At 42.1% G+C, this 26,905-nt stretch overlaps 1 protein-coding gene across 3 annotated transcripts in view; it reads right to left on the reverse strand.

Moving 5' to 3' along the window:
* LOC137375940 (pterin-4-alpha-carbinolamine dehydratase 2-like) overlaps positions 1-26,905 on the reverse strand; it is a 51,573-nt gene that overhangs the window by 14,945 nt on the left and 9,723 nt on the right. For all 3 annotated transcript variants that reach the window (XM_068043694.1, XM_068043693.1, XM_068043695.1), the window contains one exon: positions 22,832-22,963. In XM_068043694.1, the coding sequence (XP_067899795.1) occupies positions 22,832-22,963 (132 nt within the window). The remainder of the gene's footprint in view (positions 1-22,831; positions 22,964-26,905) is intronic.

Genomic DNA, 26,905 nt, shown 5'->3' on the forward strand with positions numbered 1-26,905 from the left:
TTTGTTGGATTTCCAAGTTAGCCAATAACTATCCTGTCAGTTACACAGGATTTCAATGCTGAAATTTGGCACTATATTAATGTAGTAACTGTAGAATGCACCAAAATACATCATGTGGTGTCTTTTTGTAAAACTACATACTAAATAGAAGCTGATGCATTGATAAGGAAAGCACTATGAGCACAGTTGCAAAACCATAATTGCCACACTATGAGTACAGAGGATTTGATGTATTTTTTTAAATGTTCTGTTATAGATTCTCTAAGCCAGCCAAATCCTGTCAAAAGCAACACATCTTGGTGCTCAGTATCATGTACTGCCTGGGAAGAGAGCTCAAGGGTGGAGAGGAATGTATGACCATGGGATGATCAACCTGCCCACACTGAAAATAACAGCTCTGGTAAGAAAGCAGCATTACTGTCACACAGTTCTAAATATTTTAAACCAGCTACATACAATTGCATACTTCACCGAAAAGTACTCAATAGTCTCAGAATAATGTCACAATCAATGGGGCAGACTGTCATTTGGCATCCACGACCATGGATGCTGCTGACACAAAGATAAAGTAAACTCAATAAGACCTATTTTTTGGCATTGCACTAATCTTAGCAAATAGCTAAACATTAGCACAAAGAGGGAAATATGCTTTATGTTCACATTTCAAAATTAGGGAAAACATTTTTTAGCCATAAAAGGCTAAATGGTTATAAATTTCAATTTTTCATTACAGTATCTAGAGCCACCTAACTGTCCTTTATGGCATATTCTGTCAAATTCTCCAAATATCAATTTATTAAGTAGTACATAGATATGAGAGAATGTATCTGTCCACCCACCCCCACTCTCCATATAATGTTAAGGCTTCCTGCCTTGTAGAAGTCTGAACGGAATTAAATTCCAAGTCCAGAAGTGAAAGATCATGTTAACTGTGCATCACACAGCCTCGCTAAGTTTGGATTTACTTCATTTTTGTTCATGTTTCCATTCGCTAGAAGAAGTCTTTCACAAAAATAACTCCCACCAAGAAAATGAGCACCAGCAATTGAAAGACTAATTTCCCAAAGCAATTGTCATGGCAAACTTAATTAATTCATGTTTAATATGCCTCAAGAAGGTACCTTTTGGCCAATGGACTCTAGGTGAATTCGTACACTAATCAGGTAAATTAGAAGTCTATTATTTAAGTGGTGTCTTATTATCCTTTAAATATTTGCAGTGTACCAACATACTAACTTCATTGAGTATAGTTGGCAATCAAAAGGAAAGAACATTCAGATACAGTCCTGTACTTGGGTTTCATACTTAACGATGTTTGACATTTTTCACATCTTGTCATGTGATCTATCATTAAGTGTAATTACTTTGCAGGGTATCTGTCTTGAGACCCAATTAAAGTAATTGTAGGATTCCGGCAACAAGACCTTCTTTAATTTGGCTAGAGTCTGTACTTCTTCAACTTTGATTAAATAAAAATTTAAGCAGCTATAAATTATTATTAAATGCTCAGTCATGATGCATCAGTACTCATCTGAAGTACACCAAAGGATCACATTTCAAACCACAAAGAGCCAAAATTTGGCTACCGGTCACTTGAACATTTGTGATCAAAATACCAGCCAAGCAGCAAGACTGCTGATGCAGCCTTTTACATATAATTGAATCTTCAGGATATAATTGAAGTAATTTGGGCATCTTAATCAGACACAATAACTCAATGTTACAGAAACAGAGCTGTAATCAAAAAATTGCAAGGGGGTGGGGAGAAAATCACTACAAGCCAGATGTATGTTACTTCAGCTTTGTTATGACACTATCTGGGGCTTTCGATGATGGAGCCACATAAATTATGATGATATTCCATCATAGCACACCCCAAAAAGTGTGAGGTTATTAGTTTCAAATCCACAGTTATTCATGGGAAGTATCTGGTCACAGCTGAACTGACAGTGTGACACCGGGGACTGAATTCTACAGACCCTCCCCCCACCCCACATCGGGGGTTGTGGTGGAGGAGGGGCCGGAAAATCCCACTGGCAGAGGCCCGATACGGGCCTTAACGCTGGGAAGGCCCGGCCTGATATTGACGGCAGCGGCGAGGCCTCATGGTGGCCCCCCGCCGCTCGGCGACAGGACACCAATTAACATTTAAATCCATTCAAATGAATGAATTAATCAGACCTGCGCCTCCACCTTCTGTCCCGTTGCGATATTGGTGCCGGTGGCTGGTGGGATCCAAGGAGAATTACTGGTGGGGAGGGGGGGAGCAGTTAAGATTTTCAGTGCGGGAGTGGCGTCAAAGTAATTTCATTGGTGCAGGGGATGGTGGGAAGGGGCAAAGTGGGGTGGGGGGGGCAGGTCAGGTGCACAAGATAAGTGTTTTGGCAGGGAAGAGGGCAGGTAATTAATTCTATGGTTATAGGGGGCGTGGGAGGAGGGTAGGAAACATTTATTTAATTGTTTTAAATCAACTGTACATCAATATATCTTTAAATATTTAAATTGAAATGTAGAGCTCAATGCCCGTTAAAAACGGCATCAGCGCCTGCGCAAAGGCTGCTGATCACGTCATCGGGGTGGACGGTCCGCACCGACTATTAAAAATGAGCCGCCGCACCTAACATCGCGGCGGCTCCGCGATGTGCGGCCCACATGGGCGGATCGCCATTGTTTACGTCCACCACTGTGAAGTATAAATTTCAGCCCCAGGTAGAAGCGACTGGAGGAGAGTGAGAGCGAGAGATATATTGGAGAGTCACTCTGTGCCACTTTTTTATGCTTACCAACTGCCACTTGCAGAACAGCATAGAGCGAAGAACAGGCATAACTGCACGGAATTTAAAGGCCTGAGAAGAGAATAGGTGCAAAATAGCAAAGTAAAGATAGCAGACTAACTGATTAATTTGGTGCAAAGCAAAATTATATCACAAATAACAAACAGCGCCAATAAAAAAAAACATTCACCTGGCGGACTGACAAGCTATAATAAATGTTTTAACAAGGTATAATATGTGCTTTCAGGCTTCTAGAGTTTTATAAAACACAAATACAGAAGAGCAAAAGCACTGGATTTCCCTTCAAAATGTTCATGTCTGATGTACCTGAAATTTCCCTCCAAATTCCTAATCCCAACTAGGTATATGTGCTGAGCAAAGTCCAGGTGCTTCTCACACTTTCCAACAGGTCTTTTGTGAATGTAATATCTCCAAATTTGCAGATGACACAAAACTGGGTGGAAGGGTGAGTTGTGAGGAGGATGCAGAGAGGCTGCAGGGTGATTTGGACAAGTTGAGTGAGTGGGCTAATGCATGACAGATGCAGTATAATGTGGATAAATGTGAGGTTATCCACGTTGGTAGCAAAAACAGGAAGGCAGATTATTATCTGAATGGCTATAAACTGAGAGAGGGGAATATGCAGTGAGACCTGGGTGTTCTCGTACACCAGTCGCTGAAGGTAAGCATACAGGTGCAACAGGCGGTAAAAAAGGCAAATGGTATGTTGGCCTTCATAGCAAGAGGATTTGCGTACAGGAGCAGGGATGTCGCTGCAATTATACAGGGCCTTGGTGAGGCCACACCTGGAATACTGTGCGCAGTTTTGGTCTCCTTATCTGAGGAAGAATGTTTTTGCTATAGAGGGGGTGCAGTGAAGGTTTACCAGACTGATTCCTGGCATGGCAGGACTGACGTAGGAGGAGAGATTGAGTCAGTTAGGATTGCATTCGCTGGAGTTCAGAGGAGTGAGGGGGGGATCTCATAGAAACCTATAACATTCTAACAGGACTTGACAAGGTAGATGCAGGAAGGATGTTCCCAATGGTGGGGGAGTCCAGAACCAGGGGTCATTGTCTCAGGATATGGGGTAAACCTTTCAGGACTGAGATGAGGAGAAATTTCTTCACCCAGAGAGTGGTGAGCCTGTGGAATTCGCTACCACAGAAAGCAGTTGAGGCCAAAACATTATATGTTTTCAAGAAGGACTTAGATAGAGCTCTTGGGTCTAAAGGGATCAAAGGGTATGGGGAGAAAGCGGGAACAGGTTACTGAGTTGGATGATCAGCCATGATCATAATGAATGGCGGAGCAGACACGAAGGGCCGAATGGCCTACTCCTGCTTCTATTTTCTATGTTTTGATGTAAAACAGTGAAAACCTTTGCACAGGTTTCCCAGCTTTGGGGGGGGGGGGGGCGTTGAGCATGATAGAGAAAAACATCTTACAAAGAGAAGGATTAAATCTCAAAATGAAAAAGTTGGGGGGAAAATCAGATTACTACAGAAACACTACTTCTTAAAACTTAACCTACTTCCGCCCATTTATTTCGATCAGACTAACCATGTATTTTACTTGTGTTCTTGTTAACACATTAAGTAAACAGATTTACAAAAAAAAGGCCCCAAAATTTCCATCATGTCCAATCAGAACCCCAGCAGTGTTTATTGTGGAGCAGAAATTTGCATGGAGTCCCAGTAGAATAAAGTTCCATCCCACTTCTTTTGTGCTACCACTTTCTGGTAGGGGAATGTGCGTTAATCTTCTGTCTCCTCCAAACACCATGGGGTAAGTTTTCAAATTTCCATTCAGGGGTAAAATTTGTGTTGCAGATCAGGTGCCGGTAGTAAAAAAAATGTCCAATTTAATTTCCATTGTCTGTGGGGGTTCTCTGGGAATTTCATCCAGTAGCCCCTTATAAAGACCTCAATGGAACTCTCATCAACTGGAAGTCCACTTGCGACCTCCAAAAAAAAAAGCCCAAATCTTTGCCAGACTGAGGTAATCAATCTCAGAGGTTCAATTACTTTTAGTCTGAAGGCAGAATGGCTCCCCAAGGAGTTTAAGACTGTGCTGAGTATTTTATTTTCTTCAGGCCAGAGTGCCTAGGAGCACCGCAGGCAAAAGTGACTGGGTCATTTCACAGGTAAGGGAGCTACTGCTGAAGCACTCTTGTAGACACCAGCAACCCATTCAACAATGCTAATGCTCCCATTCATGTAAATTGGAATGGGGTACATTCCTTAGTTCATAGGTGGATGGGTTCCATTCCACCACACTTCTGCCAGCTGAGGTGGACCTGTGGAATTTCGGGCTCACTGCATTACTGATTAGCTATAACTAATGCAGAGAGAACTATTTAGGGACGTTCAAAGTGATCCAGACAAGCTTAGGTATTCTTCAGCCTTGTGTCAGCCAAACAACTAGAAGCTGTGCTATAACCTTGACCTTTCATCATGCAATTCTAGTCACATTTACACACTGAGTAGCACAGTGTGTAGCATGTTATGAAGCAAATCTGAACATTGCATTTTACCTATTAAACACTTAGAGAAATAATGTCACCATCTTGCATTGAATCCCAGACACATGGTGCCTGAAATTCCTGAAAGTCAGTTTTACCACCCAAAATGTGGCATGGCAGTTTGCAGCCAGCACTCTGCCCCAGCTTTGACTCCATCCCAAATCCCTAAAATGAGGTCATTCCCATAAAGTGGCGACACAATGACAACAACCGCTGGGTATGTGCCCCACAGAAGGATTGGAATTTCAGAGCAGAACTTTCAGTCCAGCATTGGATTGGCATTCTGGCCAAAGACCATTAGCCAGAAAAAAATGCAGGAAGCCAGCAGAACTGCACCCCAACTCAAAATCTACCCTACCTGTAATTTGCACATTGGAAGCACCCTTTCCAACCTCGGAATGTCAGGCCCACTAAAGATGTTTGTGCTTTTAAAAACAAAAAAGGCACTTCCCTGGATTTTCTACTTTCCTCACTTGAAGACACCAATTCATTTTAGAGTACAATTCCACAAGTGCCAGCAGCCCTGGATTACCTCACTCAAGTGACCATTTGTGATGTAAAAACTTCCGCAGCTACCAGTCTGATCCTGTGCTCAACTAACTTGCTCACACGAGCACTTCCCAACAGGCACAATAAGGAACCATTTCGAGAATATGACTGGAGAATTACAAGTGTTACATAGTTGTTTAAAAAAGGGCACAAATACAGCAACTACTGGCCACTCAGTTTAACCTAGATGGCGGGGAAGCTTTTGGAAACAATAATCCAGGACAAAATTGTCACTCGGACAAGTGTGGATTAATTAACGAAAGCCAGCACATATTTGATTAGGGTTTTTTTGATGCGATAGCTGAGGGGTTGATGAGGGCAATGCAGTTGATGTAGGGTACATGGACTTCCAAATGGCATTTGATAAAGTGCCACATAATAGGCTTGCCAGCAAAGTTGAAAACCATAGAATAAGAGGGGCAGTGGCAGCATGGATACAAAATTGGTTAAAGAACAGGAAATAGTAGGTAGTGGTGAATGGTTGTTTTTCAGACTGGAGGAAGATTCCTCAAGGGTCAGTACTAGGAATACTGCTTTTCGTGATATATATTAATGACTTGGATGTACAGGATACAACTTCAAAATCTGCAGTTGACATAAAACTTGGAAGTGTACTGAATATTGAGGAGGATAGTGATAGACTTCAAGAGGACGCAGAAAGGCTGGTGGAATGGGTGGATATATGACAGATGAATTTTATTGCAGAAAAGTGCAAAGTATACATTTTAAAGATAGAGGAGAGTTAATTTAAATTAACAGTACAATTCTAACGGGGGTGCAGGAACAGGGAGACCTGGGGTATAAAATTGGACAGAACACCCAGCATCGACCGAGGCACCGGAAACGACAACGGCAAACCCAGCCTCGTCAACCCGGCAAGTCCTTCTTACTAACATCTGGGAGCTTGCGCCAAAATTGGGAGAGTTGTCCCACAGACTAATCAAGCAACAACCTGACATAGTCATACTGATGGAATCATACCTTGCATCCAATGCCCCAGACACCACCATCACAATTTCTGGGTATGTCTTGTCCCACAGGCAGGGCAGATCCACCAAAGATGGCAGCACAGTGGTATACAATCGAGAGGGAGTTGCTCTGGGAGTCCTCAACATTGACTCCGAACCCCATGAAGTCTCATGGCATCAGGTCAAACATGGACAAGGAAATCTCCTGCTGATTACCACCTACCGCCCTCCCTCAGCTGATGAATCAGTACGCCTCCATGTTGAACATCATGTGGAGGAAACACTGAGGGCAGCAAGGGCACAAATGTACTTTGGACGGGGGTCTTCAATGTCCAAACCAAGAATGGCTTGGTAGCACCACTATTGACTGAGTGGCCACACTACAACACAGGACAACTTGCATGCCAAGCAGGGGAAGCAGCATGCAATAGACAGAGCAAAGCAGTCCCACAACCAACGTATCAGGTCAAAGCTCTGCAGTCCTGCCACATCCAGTCGTGAATGGTGGTGGATGATTAATGAACTAACAGGAGGAAGAGGTTCCACAAATATCCCCATCCTGAATGATGGGGGAGCCCAACACATCAGTGCAAAAGAAAATACTGAAGCATTCACAACCATCTTCAGCCAGAAGTGCCGAGTGGATGATCCATCTTGGCCTCCTCATGAGGTCCCCAGCATCACAGATGATAGTCTTCAGCCAATTCAATTCACTCCACGTGATATCCAGAAATGGCTGAAGGCTGGGACAACATCCCAGCTGTGGTGAAAACTTGTGCTACAGAACTAGCCGCATCCCTAGCCAAGCTGTTCCAGTACAGCTACAACACTGGCATCTACCCAACAATGTGGAAAATTGCCCAGCTATATACTAGTCACAAAAAGCAAGATAAATCCAATCCCGGCCAAATACTGCCCCATCAGACTACTCTCGATCAGCAGAAAAGTGATGGAAGGTGTTGTTGACAGTGCTATCAAGCACCAATTAATAACCTACTCACCGATGCTCGGTTTGGATTCCGCTAGGGCCACTCCACTCCTGACTTCGTTGCAGCCTTGCTCCAAACAAGGTCAAAACAGCTGAACTCAAGAGGTGAGGTGAGGGTGTGTGCCCTGGATATCAAGGCAGCATTTGACTGAGTGTGGCATCAAGGAGCCCTAGCCAAACTGGGAATCAAGGGGAAAACTCTCCACTGGTTGGAGTCATACCTAGCACAAAGGAAGACGGTTGTGGTTGTTGGGAGCCAATCATCTCTGCCCCAGGACATTACTGCATGAGTTCCTCTTGGTAGTGTCCCTAGGCCCAACCATCTTCAGCTGCTTCATCAATGATCTTCCCTCATTCATAAGTTCAGAAGTGGGGATATTCGTTGATGGTTGTACAATGTTCAGTACCTATTGCATCTCCTCAGATGCTGAAGCAGTCCGTGTCCATATGCAGCAAGACCTAGACAATATTCAGGCTTAGGCTGATAAGTGGCAAGTACCATTTGCGTCACACAAGTGCCAGGCAATGACGATCTCCAATAAGAGAAAATCTAACCATCTCCCCTTGACATTTAATGGCATTGCCATCACTGAATCCCCCACTATCAACATCCTGGGATTGCCATTGACCGTAAACTGAATTGGACCAGCCACATAAATATTGTGGCTACAAGAGCAGGTCACAGACTGGGAATTCTGCGGCGAGCAACTCATCTCCTGACTCTCCAAAGCCAGTTCAGCATCTACAACGCACAGGCCAGGAGTGTGATTGAATACTGTCCACTTGCCTGGACGAGTGTGATTCCAACAACACTCAGGAAGCTTGACAACATCTATGACAAAGCAGCCCACTTGATCGGCACCCCATCCACCACCTTCAACATTCACTCTTTTCACCATCAATACAGTGGCAGCAGTATGCACCATCTACAAGATCCACTGCAGCAACTCACCATGCTTCCTTCGACAGCACCTTCCAAACCCACGACCTCTTCCACCTAGAAGGACAAGGGCTGCAGATGCATGGGAACACCACCACCTGCAAGTTCCCCTCCAAGTCACATATCATCCTGACTTGGAAATATATTGCTGTTCCTGCACTGTTGCCACATCAAAATCCTGGAACTCCTTTCCTAATACCACTGTTGGTGTACTCACACCAATTGGACTGCAGCGGTTCAAGAAGGCAGCTCACCATTACCTTCTCTAGCTCAGTTAGGGATGGGCAACAAATGTTGGCCTTGCCAGCGACACCCACATTCCGTGAAATAATTTTTTTTAAATGTGTATACAAATCATTGAAGGTGGCAGGGCAGGTTGAGAAAGTGGTTAAAAAAGGTAAGCGGGATTCTGGGCTTAATAAATAGGGGCATAGAGGACAAAAGCAAGGAATGATGAACCTTCATAAAACATTGGCTCAGCCACAACTGGAGTATTGTGTCCAATTCCATCCCATGAAAGAATAAAAAAGATGGTAGACAGGCTTTGGGAAGTCAGATGAGTTACTTGCTACAGAATTCCCAGTATTTATAAGTTTCTGGTCAATTGCTGAAAAAGAGGCATGTTGTTGATGCTTTTCGTCTTGCACTCATCAGGACAATCTGCAAGAATAACCAATGGAAGGGAAAACAACAACTTATACTGCATGAGAAGAGAGTGTTGATTGGTTGGCAAGTGAACTCTGATTGGTAGAAGTGTTACCATGGAGAATGCACCAGTTTACTGTGACTGACAGTTAACTGCCAAGCTTTGTTCATAATTTAAACCAGGCAACTTGACTCTGATTGGCCAAGGCATTGCCCTGAGGAATGTACCAGCTAATGACTGTCATTTATTTTGTTCAGCTGAAACAGGCACAATGTTTGTACATATTCTGTCTGCAAAGAACAGGGCCCTGTGTATTAATATTTGTAGCTTTCAGCACACGCAATTGTGCCACACTGCGGGCCCTACTGACAATCTTAAATTGATTGTCAGCATAATTCTTAGCACACTGAGGATTATTTAGCAAATGTTGCCCAATTGCAGAATCACAGCTAATGTTGGACAATGTATTTTGAGTTTAGCAAGCACGGGTTGATTGGGTACGGCCCGTACCTTGCCCGTTACAAACAGCAGAAGGAACATATTGTTTGATACGATTCGCCAGTCTTTGGGACATATGACCTATATACCTAGCATCACACTGGCATTGAAATTCAGATATCACATTACTCATTTGTGTGATAGACAGGACGGCTTTTTGGCTTGATGGCAGCATCCTGTTAGTGGCGAACACCACACGTGCTGCTACTGCATAGTAGCAGTATGAAACAGCTAGCTTTACCTGTTGCTCAAATTATTGGGATACATTACCCTTCCAGGGTAATTTGAGGTAGACGGGGCACTTTTCAGGGCCGAGAAAGACAGCCTTAGGCCCATTCATAAGTTTGCGCGATATACAGCAAGAAATGATCAGGGTAGCCATTGTCATGCAAATGTCTTTGATTCGCCCTATTTCAGCATCAAGCTTGCATGGTGAGCAAATGGCTTGGGCCCTATTTACGAGGTTGCCGATATGGTCAATCTTGTAGTGCATAGAACTGTAAGAATCCCAACGCGTGTATTGACTAGTGAACGTGGGTTGGCGGTAGACCGTGGCAGAGAACCCCTTAACATTTCTCAACTAGTACATCAAGGAAAGGGAGCTCATTTGACTGCTCCATTTCAAAGGTGCCATATCGGCAATATTTTCAGCAATACTCAAGTTCTACACTACTAAACAACTATTTCTGGTCAATGGTAACCCCCAGGATCTTGTTGGTAGGGGATTCAGCGATGGTAATGCCATTGACCGTCAAGGGGAGAGTGTTAGATTCTCTCTTATTGGAGATTGTCATTGCCTGGCATTTGGGTGGTGCAAATGTGACTTGCCACTTATCAGCCCAAGTCTGAGTGTTGTCCAGGTCTTGCTGCTTGTGGACACAGACTGCTTCAATATCTGAAGGATGGAAATGGTACTGAGCATTGTGCAATCAGCAGTGAACATCCCCACTTCTGACCTTAGGTTGGAGGGAACGTCATTGATGAAACAGCTGAAGATGGTTGGGCCTAAGACACTACCCTGTGGAACTCCTGCAGCAATGTCCTTTAAGGCCTTGGAGAGTGCTGAAATGATTTACTAGAATGGTTCCAAGGATGAGGGACTTCAGTTACATAGATAGCTTGGAGAAGATGGGGCTGTTCTCCTTAAAGAAACATGGGAGGAGATTTGATAGAGGTCTTCAAAATTATGAAGGGTTGAGACACAGAAGATTGAGAGAAACTGTTCCCATTGGCGTAAGGGTCGAGATTCAGAGGACACAGATTTAAGATGATTGGCAAACTTTTTTTTAATGCAGTGAGTGGTTACGATCTGGAAGCACAGCCTGAAAGGATGGTATAGGCAGACTGAATCATGGGTTTCCATAATTAAGTAGAAAGGAAAAAAATTGCAAGGTTATGGGGAAAGGGCAGGAAGAGAGACTAGCTGGATGCTCTTGCAGACAGCTGGCATGGACTCAACGGGCCGAATGGTCTCCTTCTCTGCTGTAACCATTGTATGATTCTACGACTGGAAACCCCCTAACTAGAGTTACTGACATTCCCATTATGCAGAGAAAAAGAAAGTCAGAAATAACTTTAAACACAGAAATTGTTGAGCAAAGTTCACACAAACCTTAATGCAGATCTGTACCTCAGAAAAAGAGTTATGATAATTCAGTGGAGATTTATAATTTGTAAGGAAAAGTATTACCATACAGATTAGAGATAAAACGTGCTCCCCCCCCCACCCATGAAACAAGTCAATGATGAAAGAGCTTGATCGGTAACTAGCTTTACAAACTGCTTTAACAGATAAAACATTTGATATCATTCCATGTCGAGAACAGCTGTAACATAATTCAACACAGTATGATACCAAACACTCCATATGGAAAATGTATCATAAAGTACATATGGTGCATAGAGACAAGTGACATCATCTCAAGTTACCCCGAAATGCATTTAATAACCTAAAACCATAGTTGAAGATAGGTTTCAGCTAAAAGGCTCTTTAAAATCTTATTGTATTGGTAAAACAGAAATTTCTCTCTGGCTTGAGAATGCCTTTAAATTTAATGAATACGCCATGCTGCTATTCTAAAAGTAAAAAAAAAAACGACAATATAATCAAGACAACCTAATTTTAAAAAGAGCTAAAGTGCTCAGATTGAATCTATGTTTGTGATTATTGGGTATGGTATGATATGTCAGCATTGTGCTCTCATTTGCGCCACTTCCAGTTAATGCAGCACCTGGCAGCAATCGCTGGCTGAAATACAGCAAGACTGTCAGCAGCAGTACTCCATTTTAAATTGAATGAACCAGCAAGCTATGGTCTAATGGTGGACGCCACAGAAAACTCAATCAAGCTAAATTAACTTTTAGAAATTGAGACATTATTTAGAATCAGTTTTAAAAAAAAAGGCATGGTTCAATATTGACTGCTTTTTTTTGTTTCAGAAAGAAGTTTGTCAGTTTGATTAAAAGCAGCTGGACCAGCTCCAGTCTAAACAGCAGTCTGCAAGTTTGATCTACTCTCTTTGCTATATTCTTACACATGATCCAGTTTTATAAATGGCTTCTTCCAAGCGTGTCTCAATCACTGTTCTATCTTTCATTCCCAGCATACCCAAGTTTTACTACCCTGGCCTGATTTCAATATTGCCGTCTGTCCTATTCCATCTCTTGGCTTCCGTCCCAGTAATTCATAGACTGTGAACGAGGTTCACCAATACAGATGGCACTGTAACCTCAGAAGAGGCGCTTCAGCTGTAAGAGCAGACCATGGGGACACTACAATTGACCTCAGTATCCTAAGCTCAAGTGACTGAAGGGTAAAAGAACAGTACTGGTTCCTGCTCTTGATTGCTTAGTGATCTCTTGATAGAAAGTGTGCATGCATGAACAGCAAGGCACAGAATTAGGCTATACTTCCCCATCATATCCCTACCAAATGTTCAGTCCCTAATCATTAACTTCATGGAGGAATAACTCGGGAAAGGTACTGCATAGATGCAGCCACCTACAGTGCAGTATCCCAACATGTGTGACCACTTTACGAGAAAGGTAGAAGAAAGAATTTAAAGTTCATGTGAATTAATTTAGAAAAGTTTGAGATTGGGCAAAATCAATGCTAAAATTTAATTTCATGTACTGTGCACAAAGGAAAGCTTTCAAGACAGATCTTTAATGTTACAGTCACTATTATAGATCAAATAATGTAAATGTAGTTACCTTATACTGTAATCCATAAAGTCACATTGCTCCCTGTCCGGGATGGTGGAAAACAGTTTCTGCTACAGGCCCTTACTCTAAAACGAATATCGCAGGTTAAAATTATTCCACTTTAGGAAAAAACCCTCCCTATAGACTTTAACTGAGAAGAGACTGTGTTGGGACATTCAGCACACAATATAAAAAAGAGGTAGGACAGGTTTGACATTTCAGATATGTACCCTTTATTACAACTGTAGACTGAAAGTTAGAGAGGCGTTATACTACGGTTGTAAAAACTGGAGAGAATAAAAGGTGAAAGGGGGAGGGATGAGAGAGAGCGCCAGCTAATAACGCATTCCCTCTCTGTGATTGGTATAAGTAACCTGCAAACTGCTTAATAGAAAATAGCTAACAGAAAAGATGTGCCATGAGGTGATGAAGTAAGGAAATGACAAAAAAATGTGGAGGGTGAAGTAATATCTTAGAGATCCACAAAAAAGTTAGAGAAAAGATAGAAAAAGAGCGAAAAAGAGGAAAAAACCCATGTAGCAAATGCAGCAGATATGAAATGCAACAGATATGAAATGCAAGTGAAACACAGTGGATCCATCAGTCATGAGAAGAATAGGTCTACAACACGGACTGAGACTCCATCAGTGCTATGCTTTAATAAAGAATCTCCAACCCAAATGACAACCTGCTTCCCCTTCCTGTACAATGCGTTGGAGCATGGAGTGACAGGACACAGATTTGTACCCAAATTCTCTATACCTGAGCTCAGAGACAATTGCCTACCATATATTATGATCTAATATGGTTACTTTGCTTTGTTAGTTCAAGCTAAAGCACCAATAATGTAATTGTCAATTTCTGAGCAATTCCAAAAGTTAAAAAAAGACCTTTAAATTGCACTATGATACAACAGTGTGCAAACCAATAATACATGTCTTAATTTTATTTCTCCGCTATTTAGCACAGGTGTTAACCTTTTTTAACAAGAGGTTAATATTTCCAGTAGAGAAAAATTTCAGATAAACATCACACATTTTCACATTATTTTTCCCAACATTGTAATTGCAAGCTTCAAATCAACATAAAGCTGCTTTGGCTTTAGGAGATGGTACTGACCATAAACAATTCTACTAACCTCAAGAGAATATGACTTTGCTTTACCTAATTAAAATAGATGAGAAAAGTTACAGCCCAGCAGGAAAAAAAAGCAAAGAACACCTGCCGACATGTCACATTTGGTCAGCAAGCTTCTACAAGAAATCAGCCAAGAACTGTCTTAACAGACACAAACATCACCCTTGTCTACGCAATGCACTGAAAATATCTGTGCAGGGCGAGTGGCAAAGTGAAAGGTTAAAATGGGATTATGACTTCAAAAAGAAATTTGACTGTACACAAGGGTATGCTGAATCTCAGAACAGATTTCGTAATATTCCATCTGCAAGGAGATTTACAGACAACTTCGTTTTTTAAAAAAAAAGTCAAATCTTACGTAGAACCTAAAATAGATAAAATACTGTGTCCCGCATATAAAGTTTATTATATTTTTATTCGTCTGTATAATTTAACCAAACCTTGATTAAAATTAGTGAATTTATTTAGCTTACCGTGAAGGGTCAAGTACCATTCATGTGGGTTACACCTGCAACTAATCACCGCCCAGCCTTTGATAATTAGCAAAAGATTCATTTGCCAAAACAAAATTTGTCTAAAATGAGAGCCTCATGGTTTGGTTTCCTATCATAATGTAGTCATGCTGATCCTTCAAGCCATGATCGAGACACAAAATGAAAATCTCTCATCAGGTTTACATAGCAATATTCCTTTTTCTTACTATTCTGAAGTCAGTAATTCAACAGGCACTAATACCCTCTGGTATATCACTTAGGCAGTTGTTCAACTGAATAATCGACAGCAGACAATTCACTGATGTCCACAGAAATTAAGCAGAAGTTAAGAAATAGCAATCAGAGTATAAAACTCACTGGTGTTGTTGGGTTAGGAAAAATCAAAGTCAATTGCAGCACCCTTCTGCTATCCCAGCTAACTCAACACAGACCAAGGACCAAACCCAGACCTTCCAGCTCTGTATGGTTCAACATCGCACCATACCACACTTGCACGTTTCTATTGCTCATTGGAAGAGGTCAGCCTAGTGATGGCTCTACCAGTGATGAAAGTAGTAATGACTGATCATCGCAGTGGTGTTCTGTTAGAAGAATAGATTACAGGATAGAGTGGATAGAAAGGACCCATTTCCTTTAGTAGAGAGATCAATAACCAGGGGGCATAGATTTAAAGAATTTGGTAGAAAGATTAGAGGAGAGTTGAGGAGAAATTTTATCACCCAAGTGTGGTGGGGGTCTGGTACTCACTGCCTGAAAGGGTGGTAGAGGCAGAAACTTTCAACACATTTAAAAAATACATGGATATGCACTTGAAGTTTTATAACGCACAGGGCTACAGACAAAGAGTTGGAATGTAGGATTATGCTGGATAGCTCTTTTTCGGCTGGCAGAGACACAATTGGTTGAATGGCCTCCTTCTATGCTGTAAATTTTCTATGTTTCGAACCAAGAGGCAAATTTTAGCCCACCACTTGATTTGTTCTATGTATAGGATGTTTGAACCCAAGTGTGTAAGAGCCTTTTTGACTCTGAAAAGTAATACATGTTGTAATTTTCCCAACACTACACACACCATCCTTGTCTGGGGAGGAAGGTGGGTCGTCTCAACCTTCTCCATTAATTTCATCAAAAAAGTATGTGTATACATTAATTAAGCAGAATGCATTGCCTGTGATTCTAGAACTAATGCTCTTTGAGTCCTTGCAAATTATATACCATGCTTACTTATGGAAACAGTTCAAAAGTAATTCATTGGTTGCGAAGCATTTTAGGATAATTAGGCAATATATAAATGCATTTTCTTTCTTGCCATATGCACAGGTGGAGATTAAACAAATATGACAAGTTTTCATATTCCTTACACAGCACTAGAAAACCAATGCATTCCACAGATGTACAGCTTTGACTTTTATTCCCTGGCAACAACATATAGTAAGGTTTCGACTTCAGTGGTTAGAAAGTATATTTATGACAGTCACAGCAGTTCCCTGCAAGCCTCAGATATTTATTTCCTATCACAAAAACCTGTAACAATTTTCCATGGGGAATAAAAACCCAAGAACGCTAATCCTTCTGAAATTCCCATGCTTCCAAAACGTCCGACTCTCCCACCGACTGATGGCTTTACCAGTGATGGTGATGTGATTTTCTTATGCAAGGGCCAATAGGCAGAACTTAATCCTATCAACTCATGTACAAGAGTCATTGTGACACTGACGAGAACCCCTTAAGGGATAATTGATATTTTAGAAGCTTGCTACCATTAGGGGTCAACTGAGAAAGCTTTTCTTTTTTTAAAAAAAAAAGAGATCCAGCATATCCTGAACCTATTCACCAATTATCTGCTTTATCTCAAAGAAATTCAATAGTTTTCAATAAAATATCTGGTGGTAGAATATAAAATATATAAACAGGCATACCTACACACAGTCAACAACAGTAAACTATTAACTAGTAAGCATGCTATTCACTAGTGAAAGTGTTAATCCACAGCATTGAAATTTGAGTAGCAGAATAGGCATAGCTGGATGCAGCATGTGGTGCATGCCCAAAGATTAAAATTTAAATCAGACTGCAATGTTACTAAAATTAGGAGTCCCAAACAAATTTCACAGGATCCGAGAAATGGAAGCGAGAGGTAGCAAACAGTATAAAATTTACAATCCCAGCAATGCCCTGGGCTGGATTTTGCATAGAAGGTGGGGCTCTCGGCGCCAGGCCTCTTCCTTTTCGCACCCCACTGGAGAGATCCTCCAGCCTTTTTCCATCAAGGTTTCACAAGCCGGGATCCCTGTAGATCCTGTCTCCATAAGCTGCTGGCCAATCAGAGGGCCGGCAGCTCAGCAGTATTGGCAGCGCCACCGGGAGCAGTGGCCACTTCCGGTACTGCAGAGGCTACGGACCAAGACCCAGTGCTGGAACCCTGGACCTGAGGTAGGTGAGGTGGAATTGCCGAGGCCAGTCCGAAGGCCCTGGCGAGGGGGGTAGGGGGAGGTGGCAGGTGATGGGGTGGTAGCGTAGTCCAGGGGGAGGGGGGGAATTGCCTGTGGAGGAGGCATTCCCCCATCCCCCACCCAAGCCCACAGGGATTGCGCCTCGTGTTACAAGGCGACCTTCCCACATGGCGGAGATCCCCCACCGCTGGTAAGATCCTAGTAGCAGGGGGAAGAGGCCCTTAATTGGCTGTGAATAGAACTCTTAAGGGCCTCAATTGGCCTCCAGGAAGGCCATTGTCATTCTATCCTGCCCTCGGGAAGAACGCTTGGCGACGGACCCTCCATCCCCCACAATACGCTGTGCAGCCCGCACCAGCCCCCCCACCGCCTCCAACCCCACCTCAGGGGAGGCACATAAAATCTCATCCCTGTGTGAGGAACAAAGAGGCAGCCAGAGAGAACACAGAGGTGATTGAGAAGTTGATGGAAGTAACTTACTGGAAGATGTGCATTCATGCACTCCAATTCATCTGATCCAGCAATTCAGTTCCAGCACAAATTAAAACCTCACTCACCTACAAACAGAGAAATTTTATGGCACAGTAGGAGGCAATCCATCAGTCTGTGCCGGCCAAGAAAGCTATCCAGTCGAATCTCACTTTCCAGCTATTGATCTGTAGCCATGTAGGATACACACTTAAAAGTGCATATCAAAGTATTTTTTAAATGTGATGCGGGTTTCCCCATCTACCATCCTTTCAGGCGGTGAGTTCCAGAGGAACCCCCACCCCACCACCCCCCCAGCCCTCTGGGTGAATAAAATCTCAACTCCCCTCTAATCCTTCTGACAATTAGTTTAAATCAATGCCCCTTGGGGCACAGGCCTCTTTATTAAGGGAAATGGGTCCTTCCTATGCACTCTATCTAGGCCCCTCACAATTTTGTACACCTCAATTAGATCTCCCCTCTTGTGTTCGAAAGAAAACAACCCCAGTCTATCCAATCTTTCCTCACAGCTAAAACGCTCCATTCCTGGTAACATTTTGGTAGGAAGAACATGGAGACAATATAAAATGAAGGGTACAATTCTAAAAGGGGTGCAGGAGCAGAGGGACCTGGGTGTATATGTGCATAAATCATTGAAGATGGCAGGACAGGTTAAGAAAGTGGTTAATAAAGCATACAGTATCCTGGGCTTTATTAATATGGGCAGAGAGTACAAGAGCAAGGAAGTTATGTTGAACTTATATAAGACATTAGTTCAGCCTCAGCTGGAGTATTGCATCCAGTCCTGGGCGCTGCACTTTAGGAAAGATGTGAGGGCATTGGAGAGAGTACAGAAAAGATTCACGAGACTGGTTCCAGGGATGTGGAACATCAGTTATGAAGATAGATTGGAGAAGTCGGGACTGTTTTCCTTGAAGAGAAGGCTGAGAGGTGAATTGATAGAGGTATTCAAAATCATGAGGGATCTGGACAGAGTGGATAGGGAGAAACTGTTCCCACTCGTGAAAGGATCGAGAATGAGGGGGCACAGATTTAAAGTATTTGGCTACAGAAGCAAAAGTGAGATGAGGAAAAACTCTTTCACGCAGTGAATGGTTAAGGTCTGGAATACGCTGCCCGAGAAGGTGGTGGAGGCAGATTCAATTGAAGCATTCAACAGGGAATTAGACAGTTATATGAAAAGGAAGAATGTGCAGAATTACAGGGAGAAGGCAAGGGAATGGCACTAAGTGAATTGCTCTTTTGGAGAGCTGGTGCAGACACAATGGGCCAAATGGCCTCCTTTTGTACTTTAACAATTCTTTGATCCTCATAAATCTCCTCTGTACCCTCTCTAATGCAATCACATCCTTCCTGTAAAGCGATCACCTGTACACAGTACGCTACCTGCGGCTGCCTCCTTTTTCCTTACGTTATGTATGCTTCTGACTTTTTTTCCCTGTATCAGGATTCATGTAATTTGGGTCCTGTTTATTATACTGCTTGCAACTGCCCATCTGTTCTTCTCTCGTGCTCGCCAATGCTAACACCTGCCCTAGGCTCTGAGCTTACAGACCACATCAGTATTAATATTCAGCTGCATGAAATTTACTGACTTCAATTTTTTGTTTGCGAAGTAATTTGAAGCAGAAACTGTAAATTAAATTAATACTAGTGAGCCAAGGGACTTGTAAAATGAGGAACTGAAAGAAATTATTAATAAAGAGGTAGTACTCAAAAAATTGACTAGATTGAAGGTTCACAAATCCTCTGGACTAGATGAACTACATCCCACGGTATTGAAGATGGTGTCTGTAAAGATAGGGGATGCATTGGTGGTTCAAAATTCTATAGATTCTGGAAAGGTACCTGCAGACTGGAAAGTAGCAAATGGAATCCCACTATTTAAGAATGGAGGGAGAGAGAAAACGGGGAACTACAGACCTGTTAGCCTGACGTCAGTAGTAGGGAAAATGTTATACTCTATGAGAAAGGATACGATATCTAGATACTTAGAAGAAAATGGTGGAATTGGACAGAGTCAACATGGATTTATGAAAGGGAAATCATGTTTGACAACCTGTTGGAGCTTTTTAAAATTTTTATTTATTTATTTAGAGATACAGCACTGAAACAGGCCCTTCGGCCCACCGAGTCTGTGCCGACCAACAGCCACCCATTTATACTAATCCTACATTAATCCCGTATTCCCCACCACATCCCCACCATTCTCCTACCACCTACTTACACTAGGGGCAATTTACAATGGCCAATTTACCTAACAACCTGCAAGTCTTTGGCTGTGGGAGGAAACTGGAGCACCCGGCAGAAACCCACGTGGTCACAGGGAGAACTTGCAAACTCCGCACAGGCAGTACCCAGAACTGAACCCGGGTCACTGGAGCTGTGAGGCTGCGGTGCTAACCACTGCGCCACCCTAAAAGATGTAATTTGTAGTATGGATAAAGGAAAACCAGTGGATGTGGTGTATTTGGATTTTCAGAAGGCTTTTGGTAAGGTCCCACACAGGAGGTTAGTAAACAAAATTACAGCACATGGGATTGGGGGTAATACACTGGTATGCATTGAGAACAGACTGAAAGCAGAGAGTAGGAATAAATGGGTCATTCTCAGGATGGCAAGCTGTTACTAGTGATGTATCACAAGGATCTGTGCTGAGGCCTCAGCTGTTCACAATCAATATAAATGATTTGGATATGGGGACCAAATGTAATATTTCCAAATTTGATGGCACAAAACTAGGTGGGAATGTAAGTTGAGAGGAGGATGCAAGGAGGCTTCAAGGGGACATGGACAGACTACGTGAATGGGCAAGAACATGGCAAATGGAATATAATGTGAATAAGTGTGAAGTTATCTACCTTGGCAGAAAAAAAAACAGAAAGATGGAATATTTCCTAAATGGAGAAAGGTTGGGAGTTGTTGATGTCCAAAGGGACCTGGGTGTCCTTGTTCATGAGTCACTAAAAGCTAGTATGCAGGTGCAGCAAGCAATTAAGAAGGCAAATGTTATGTTTGCCTTCATCACAAGAGAATTTGAGTACAGGAGTAAAGATGTCTTGCTGCAATTGTACAGAGCCTTGGTGAAGCCACACCTGGACTATTGTTTTGGTCTCCTCATCTAAAGAAGGATAAACTTGCCTTTAAGGAAGTGCAATGGAGGTTCACCAGACTAGTGACTGGAATGGCAGGATTGTCTTACAAGGAGAGATTGAGGAAACTAGACCTGTATTTTCTAGAGTTCCGAAGAATAAGAGGTGATCTCATTGAAACTTACAAAAATTCTTATCGGGCGTGAGAGGGTGGATGTATATAGAATGTTTCCCCTAGCTGGTGAGTCTAAAACCAGCGAACGGAGTCTCAGAATAAGGGGTAGGCCATTTAAGACTCAGCTAAGGAGGAATTTCTTCACTCAGGAAGGTGGCGAGTCCTTGAAATTCGCTATCCCAGAGGGCTGTAGAAGCTCAATCACTGAGCAAATTCAAGACAGAAATCGATACATTTCTGGATACTAATGACATCAAGGGATATGGGGATAGCGTGGGAAAGTGGGGTTGAGGTAGATGATCAGCCTTGATCTAACTGAATGGCGAAGCAGGCTCAAAAGGCTAAATGGCCTACTCCTGTTCCTAATTTGTTAATCTCGTCATGCCATACTTGATTAAAAGACTTAATTATTGTGATGTTCCATTTTATTTAATCTGTTGTAGCAATGATAAAAACAAAATTTTACTTAGCAAAAACACATGGAATGCAAGTACATATTTAATCAGCTTTTTTTTTAAACTTCGCATTAATAGAGCATTCATGGTTCCTAAAATATGAATGTCTATTAATATGAATGCCGAACACTTTGTATGTTTTTTTTATTTTGTGTCCATGGGGAGATGTGAAATATGATGCATGCCAAGTAATCCCAAGCTCTCCAATGCTCACCCTCACCCCTAGCTCCCTCCACACTCCATGTGGAGACTTTAATGTTTTGCGACTAGACTTTATATGAGATACAGAATGTTGGGATAAAGCTAAAGTAGCACCTTCATTCTTGGTGTAAAGATGGAGATCTGTCTTAAGTGCAAAAGATTCCTGTGGTGCAGCTCCAGTTGTATAGGTCTAACATCCTGGATACGTCTCTCTACAATGTTGCAGAGGGTGTACCCTGTTGTTGAATAGTCCATCTTCATTCAGTCCACTGACTGTAGAGTCCAGGAACAAGAAATAGCTTTCTTGAATAACTGATATCATTCTATGTGACGTTGATAAATTAGTGCCAAATTGGAGGTTTTTTTCATATATGCCACATGACAGCTGAGTTAAGATTGTCCCAAACCCAATTCACTAATGATGTACACAACTAGGAGAGGAAACTTTTTTTAAAATCCAATATTGTTTGAAGATACGAACAATCCATGCAAGGTTACTGTCCCACAGACAAATACAACCCTCCTATACCTTGCCCGCTCTTCATGCAACAGCCTAAAGAATTAGCTCATTTCAATCACTTTGGTGATTTTATAGCAGAGCTCAATCCTCCTTTTGCAGATATTTGCATACTCTCATGTTCAACAGGAATCAGGAGCAGCAATTCTGGGCGCATTTATCCCCTCCCATCACAGGAACACTGATGCTGGCTGTAGCACCAGTTGAGATTAGCTAGCTCAGAACATGCCAAGGATCAAACTTTGGTGCATTACTCGTCCGTCTGGCTCATGAGCCACCCAGAAACCCAAGGACAGGAGATTTTCATCCCATTGGTCTGGGCTCATTTTAGATCCAGATACTAGAGGTGGAAGAACAGGGCTCTGACCAACAATGACACCAAGTCCCTCAGCTACAAAGAACTTGTGGAGTGAAAATCCTATCAATTTTAACACAAGTAAAAAATCAGGTACTCCTGTTTACAGACTTACTTTTTCACGAGAATTATCAGGAGGAATTTCTGCCCCACATCCTTTCAATACAAACCTTTATTTGTTTCATTCCAATTATTATTGAACAATTCGCTGATAAAGCTGTTCAATGGGACTTATAGATACTCCTCAAACCCAGATAATCTCAAAACCCTAGTATTTGTCATGGATTTTATACAGAGGAAAGAAAACAATTATCTGTTAAGAGGATTACTGCCAAGCCATGGTAACTATCTTTGGATTACAAAATACTGTACCTGGTTAAAGTTCTTGAATGAAAATTCTTTAAAAAGTGCATCTCTGTCTTCAACATCTTCCCACCCGGCTGCTTTTAATTCTGGTAGTAGCTGTTCCCTTTCCTCTGGGGTTAACCACTGGGTCTGTGAAGCCTAAAAGATCAAGCACAAGATCCATGAATAAACCCTACCTAATTTCATCAAGTTCAGCAATGTGTTAAAAATTTCTATAATGGATTATATTATAAATAGGCATATGTTTAGTAATATAAATCATCAAGGATTGTGTATAATTTAGAGGAGCAGACATGAAATGACATTTCACTTGAATCTTAATGCCAGTTTTCTTCTGCTGTATGACAAGGCAAGCATAACATGGAAACCCAGTGAGAAGGAAATAAAAGTCTCACACTAACAACACAACAGTTAACTAAACATTCACAGTTAGCAAGCATCTGGGGAAAAAACTGAAAAACAATTCACACTAAAATTATAGAACTCAGAATGATGATCAATATTCTGTTTCTTTTTTCCCCCAAAATAGATGGAATAGATTTCTTCAGTCTCTACAATAGTCATCTGACTGGGAGTCACAACAGCTCACTGCCAGTTAAAAGGGACTTTTTTGACCCTGAAATGTTGCTTTTGATAATGGGGCCTAGGCATGGCCATGCTTTGAAAACACATGCACAGTCCCCTGCACACCCCATCTTTTCTTGAAGTCCCAAGAAATGCTTTGTCAACCTTTGGAAACTGGATGCCAGGGCTTGAAAAAGTAGACCCTGGGAAAATGTGAGAAACACAGAAAACAGAGTATTTTCTTCATGCACATCAAATTAACATATACCAGCCAGCAAAATCTGGCATTACGGGACCCACCCCTGAAAAACAGCAGGAAGACAGAGCTCGTCCTCAAGTAGCTCGTCAACCCTAATTTGCTAAAAGAATGATGGAAGCAAAGTGAAAGCCTAGGCGAAACAGATTTTCAAACTATTCAACTATGTAGCCATCACAAATATGCCTAATCCTGCTTCAGAATATACTTTTATCGAAACTATGATCCTGCCAAACAATAATTTTGCCCAAGTATGAAGACCTGTGTAGCTGTACAGAACTTTCAGTGTTTGTATCTCCATGTTCCATGTAACCTATAAAGCAAGCACTCTTAACGTAGAAGCATCCCAAGACACTTCACAGAGGCATAATCAGAAACAAGTGGATGCCAAGCCAAAGGAGGATATATGAGGAGAGGTGATCAAAAGTTCAAAGAGGTGCCTATTCAGGGAGGGTCTTAAAAAGGAGAGAGGGTGATTTAGAGGAAACTCCAGAGTTTACACCCACACAACTGAAGATACAGGTGTCAAAGTGAGGAAGGTAACATTCCCTCTAAGCTGCAAGGATGTGCGGCTGCGTAGCAGCTAGAACGTTCTGCGCAGGGGACAAACAGGCTGTGCATAAGCAGTCCCTTTAAGATCTAAGCATGTGCAGCCACCCAGCAATCTTAAAGGGTCCCCACAGTGCAACAAATGTGCTGTGTACAGCAAAGGGAAATTAGAGGAATCATATGGCTGGAAATGGCTAGTGAGAGAAGGGGATGGCATGGAGATAATTTTAAATTGGAGGAATGCAAGATGAGAAGTAAATACAGATCAGCAAGGAGAGGTATGATGGCTGAACAGGATTTGGTGTGGGTTATGATACGGGCAGCAGAGTTTTGGATGAACGGGTGTTCACAGGGATGGAGGATAGGAGGCTGGCCAGAAGACAACAGAATAATCAAGCTTGGAGGTGGCAAAGGCATGGATGAGGGTTTCAGCTGCAGGTGGGTTGAAGCAGGGTGGAGGCAGGTAATCATACGAAGGTGGAAGCAGGCAAAGGCTCAGCTCAATACCGATTGGGTTGCCACAGTTGCAAAGAATGTGGCCCAACCTGAAACAGTAACTAAATAGGGAAGTAGGGGGTGTGTAGCGTTTCTAGCAGAGGCCAAGGGTCAATCTTCCCCATGTTTAGCAGGGGGAACTTGTGGCTCATCCAGAAATGGAAGTCAGACAGGCAATGTGACAGCTTCGAGGTAGTGCAGGATAGAGAGTAGTGGTGGAGAGGTAGAGTTCATTGTTATAGTACACATGTGAAAACTGGCCCCATGTCTTTGGGTGATTTTTTAAAAATTCGTCAAGGGTTTTGTGGGCATCGCTGGCAAGACCAGCATCTGTTGCCCATCCCTAATTGCTCTTGAGAAGGTGGTGGTGAGCCACCTTTCTGAACTACTGCAGCTGAGGAGCTGGTGAAGGATTGGGAGGTCAACTATTTCAAAAGCTGAAGGAGGAATAATGCACAATGATAACAGTTACAGAGGATGTCAATTGTAACTTTGATAAGGGTCACATCAGTGGTGTGACGGGAGCAGAATCCTGACTAGGGATATTTAAACAAGGAGTTGCAGGAAAGAGGAATGACTTTGGGAGGCAGCAACATGTTCAAGAATTTTTGAGAGTAAAAGGCTGGAGATGGAGTGGTAATTTGCAAGGATAGAGGGATCAATGTGTTTTTTTTTAAAAAGGGAGAGGGGTGATGAGAGGTAAAGGCCGGCTCAGGTCTGCAAATGAAACCCGACCCGAGCCCGACAGAACCACATCCGGCCCAAGCCCGACCCGGCCGGAGTCCTTTCACTTTTTCCTGCGCCCGACCATCAGTTAACCTACCTTCCATTTTTCACTTTACTTATCTGCACAAGCTTAAAAAAATTGTAACTAAACAACCTTTGTAGTCCAAACAGTACATTAACATTGGCGCCACTTACTAGAGGTGGTGATAGAGCATGTCCGACCCGGCCCTGCCCGACCAGAGGCTGAAAGCCGGACCCGGAAGAGCGACCCGACCTGAACCCGACATATCTCATCGGGCCCGGTCGGGTTCGAGTCAGGTAGCCATGCTCTAATGAGAGGGCACAGTGCTTCAGGAGAAGGAACTGTTCACAATAAATAGCATGCATTCAGTAATTCTGCATTCTACTAAATATATGTAAATTCATGTACAACTCTAACAGTGAAATAAAGTTATGATTTTTTTTGCATATGTCGACAGCTTTAACTGAGCATGTAATTGTTCAGCAGCAAAAGCCTTCATTCTGCTGCATTACCTTAAAATCACCACAAGATGGCAAATCATTGCAAACAAAATCCAACCTGCTTGAACTTGCTAATGCAATAAATTTCTAAACCTACAACGAGCTTTAGATAACAACTTTGCACTTTTGAAATCATCAAATGCTCTAAAAATTTGACAGCTTTTTTTAAAAAAATGAAAAACACAGTGCATCACCAGGAAATCTAATGCACACTGCTAATGTTTCACAAATATGTCCATTAAGAAGTCACGTTTTTAAGGTTCAATATGTTGCAGTCTTAGTTATTTAAGTGGGCAGATGAAACTTAATACGGACAAGTGTAAGGTGTTCCAACTCTCAGCGACCAGTTGTAGTGCCTGACTACAACTCCAGGTGCATCTAGTTTATGTGAAGATAATCTTACACTGTGGATTTGTGGCAATTAGGACCTGGCTGAAACTGCACCCCCAAAAAAAAATCACCCCACTCTATCTTAAGAATTAGAGAAAAAGGCCAATACTGTCAGTCAGGAGTGAGAAAAAAAAAAGGATAGTATTTTAATTGTGTAGAAGCTGAGGCATTCTTCTAGTTTTCCAGAGTAAACAAATCTAGATTGTGCACCTGATAATGTTTGCTCTCTTTGAAATCAGCAGAAAAACTACACACATTCAGAGTACAATGTTCCTGTGAAAATAGCATTTCTTGTGCTACAGATTTTCAGTTAGTAGATTTTGCTGGTATTTTGCTTCTTCAGCTACACCTTTCTTTAACCAGTATCATACTTAATTTACTTGCTTTAGTTTCCATTTAAATGATAGAATAAAGAAAGTGCTCTTTGTCAATTATCAATCTTCCACACTTAATAATTTCAGAATAACTAATCTTAGGCTCTAGTCGTTAATACTGTTCGGACAATAAAAGCTGTCAAATTAAAACAAAGCAATGTTATTGTTTATCCAAGTATTCTCATTTGGAAATTAATTTAAAAG

This window comes from Heterodontus francisci, chromosome 12, assembly GCF_036365525.1.
Source record: "Heterodontus francisci isolate sHetFra1 chromosome 12, sHetFra1.hap1, whole genome shotgun sequence".
NCBI lineage: Eukaryota > Metazoa > Chordata > Chondrichthyes > Heterodontiformes > Heterodontidae > Heterodontus > Heterodontus francisci.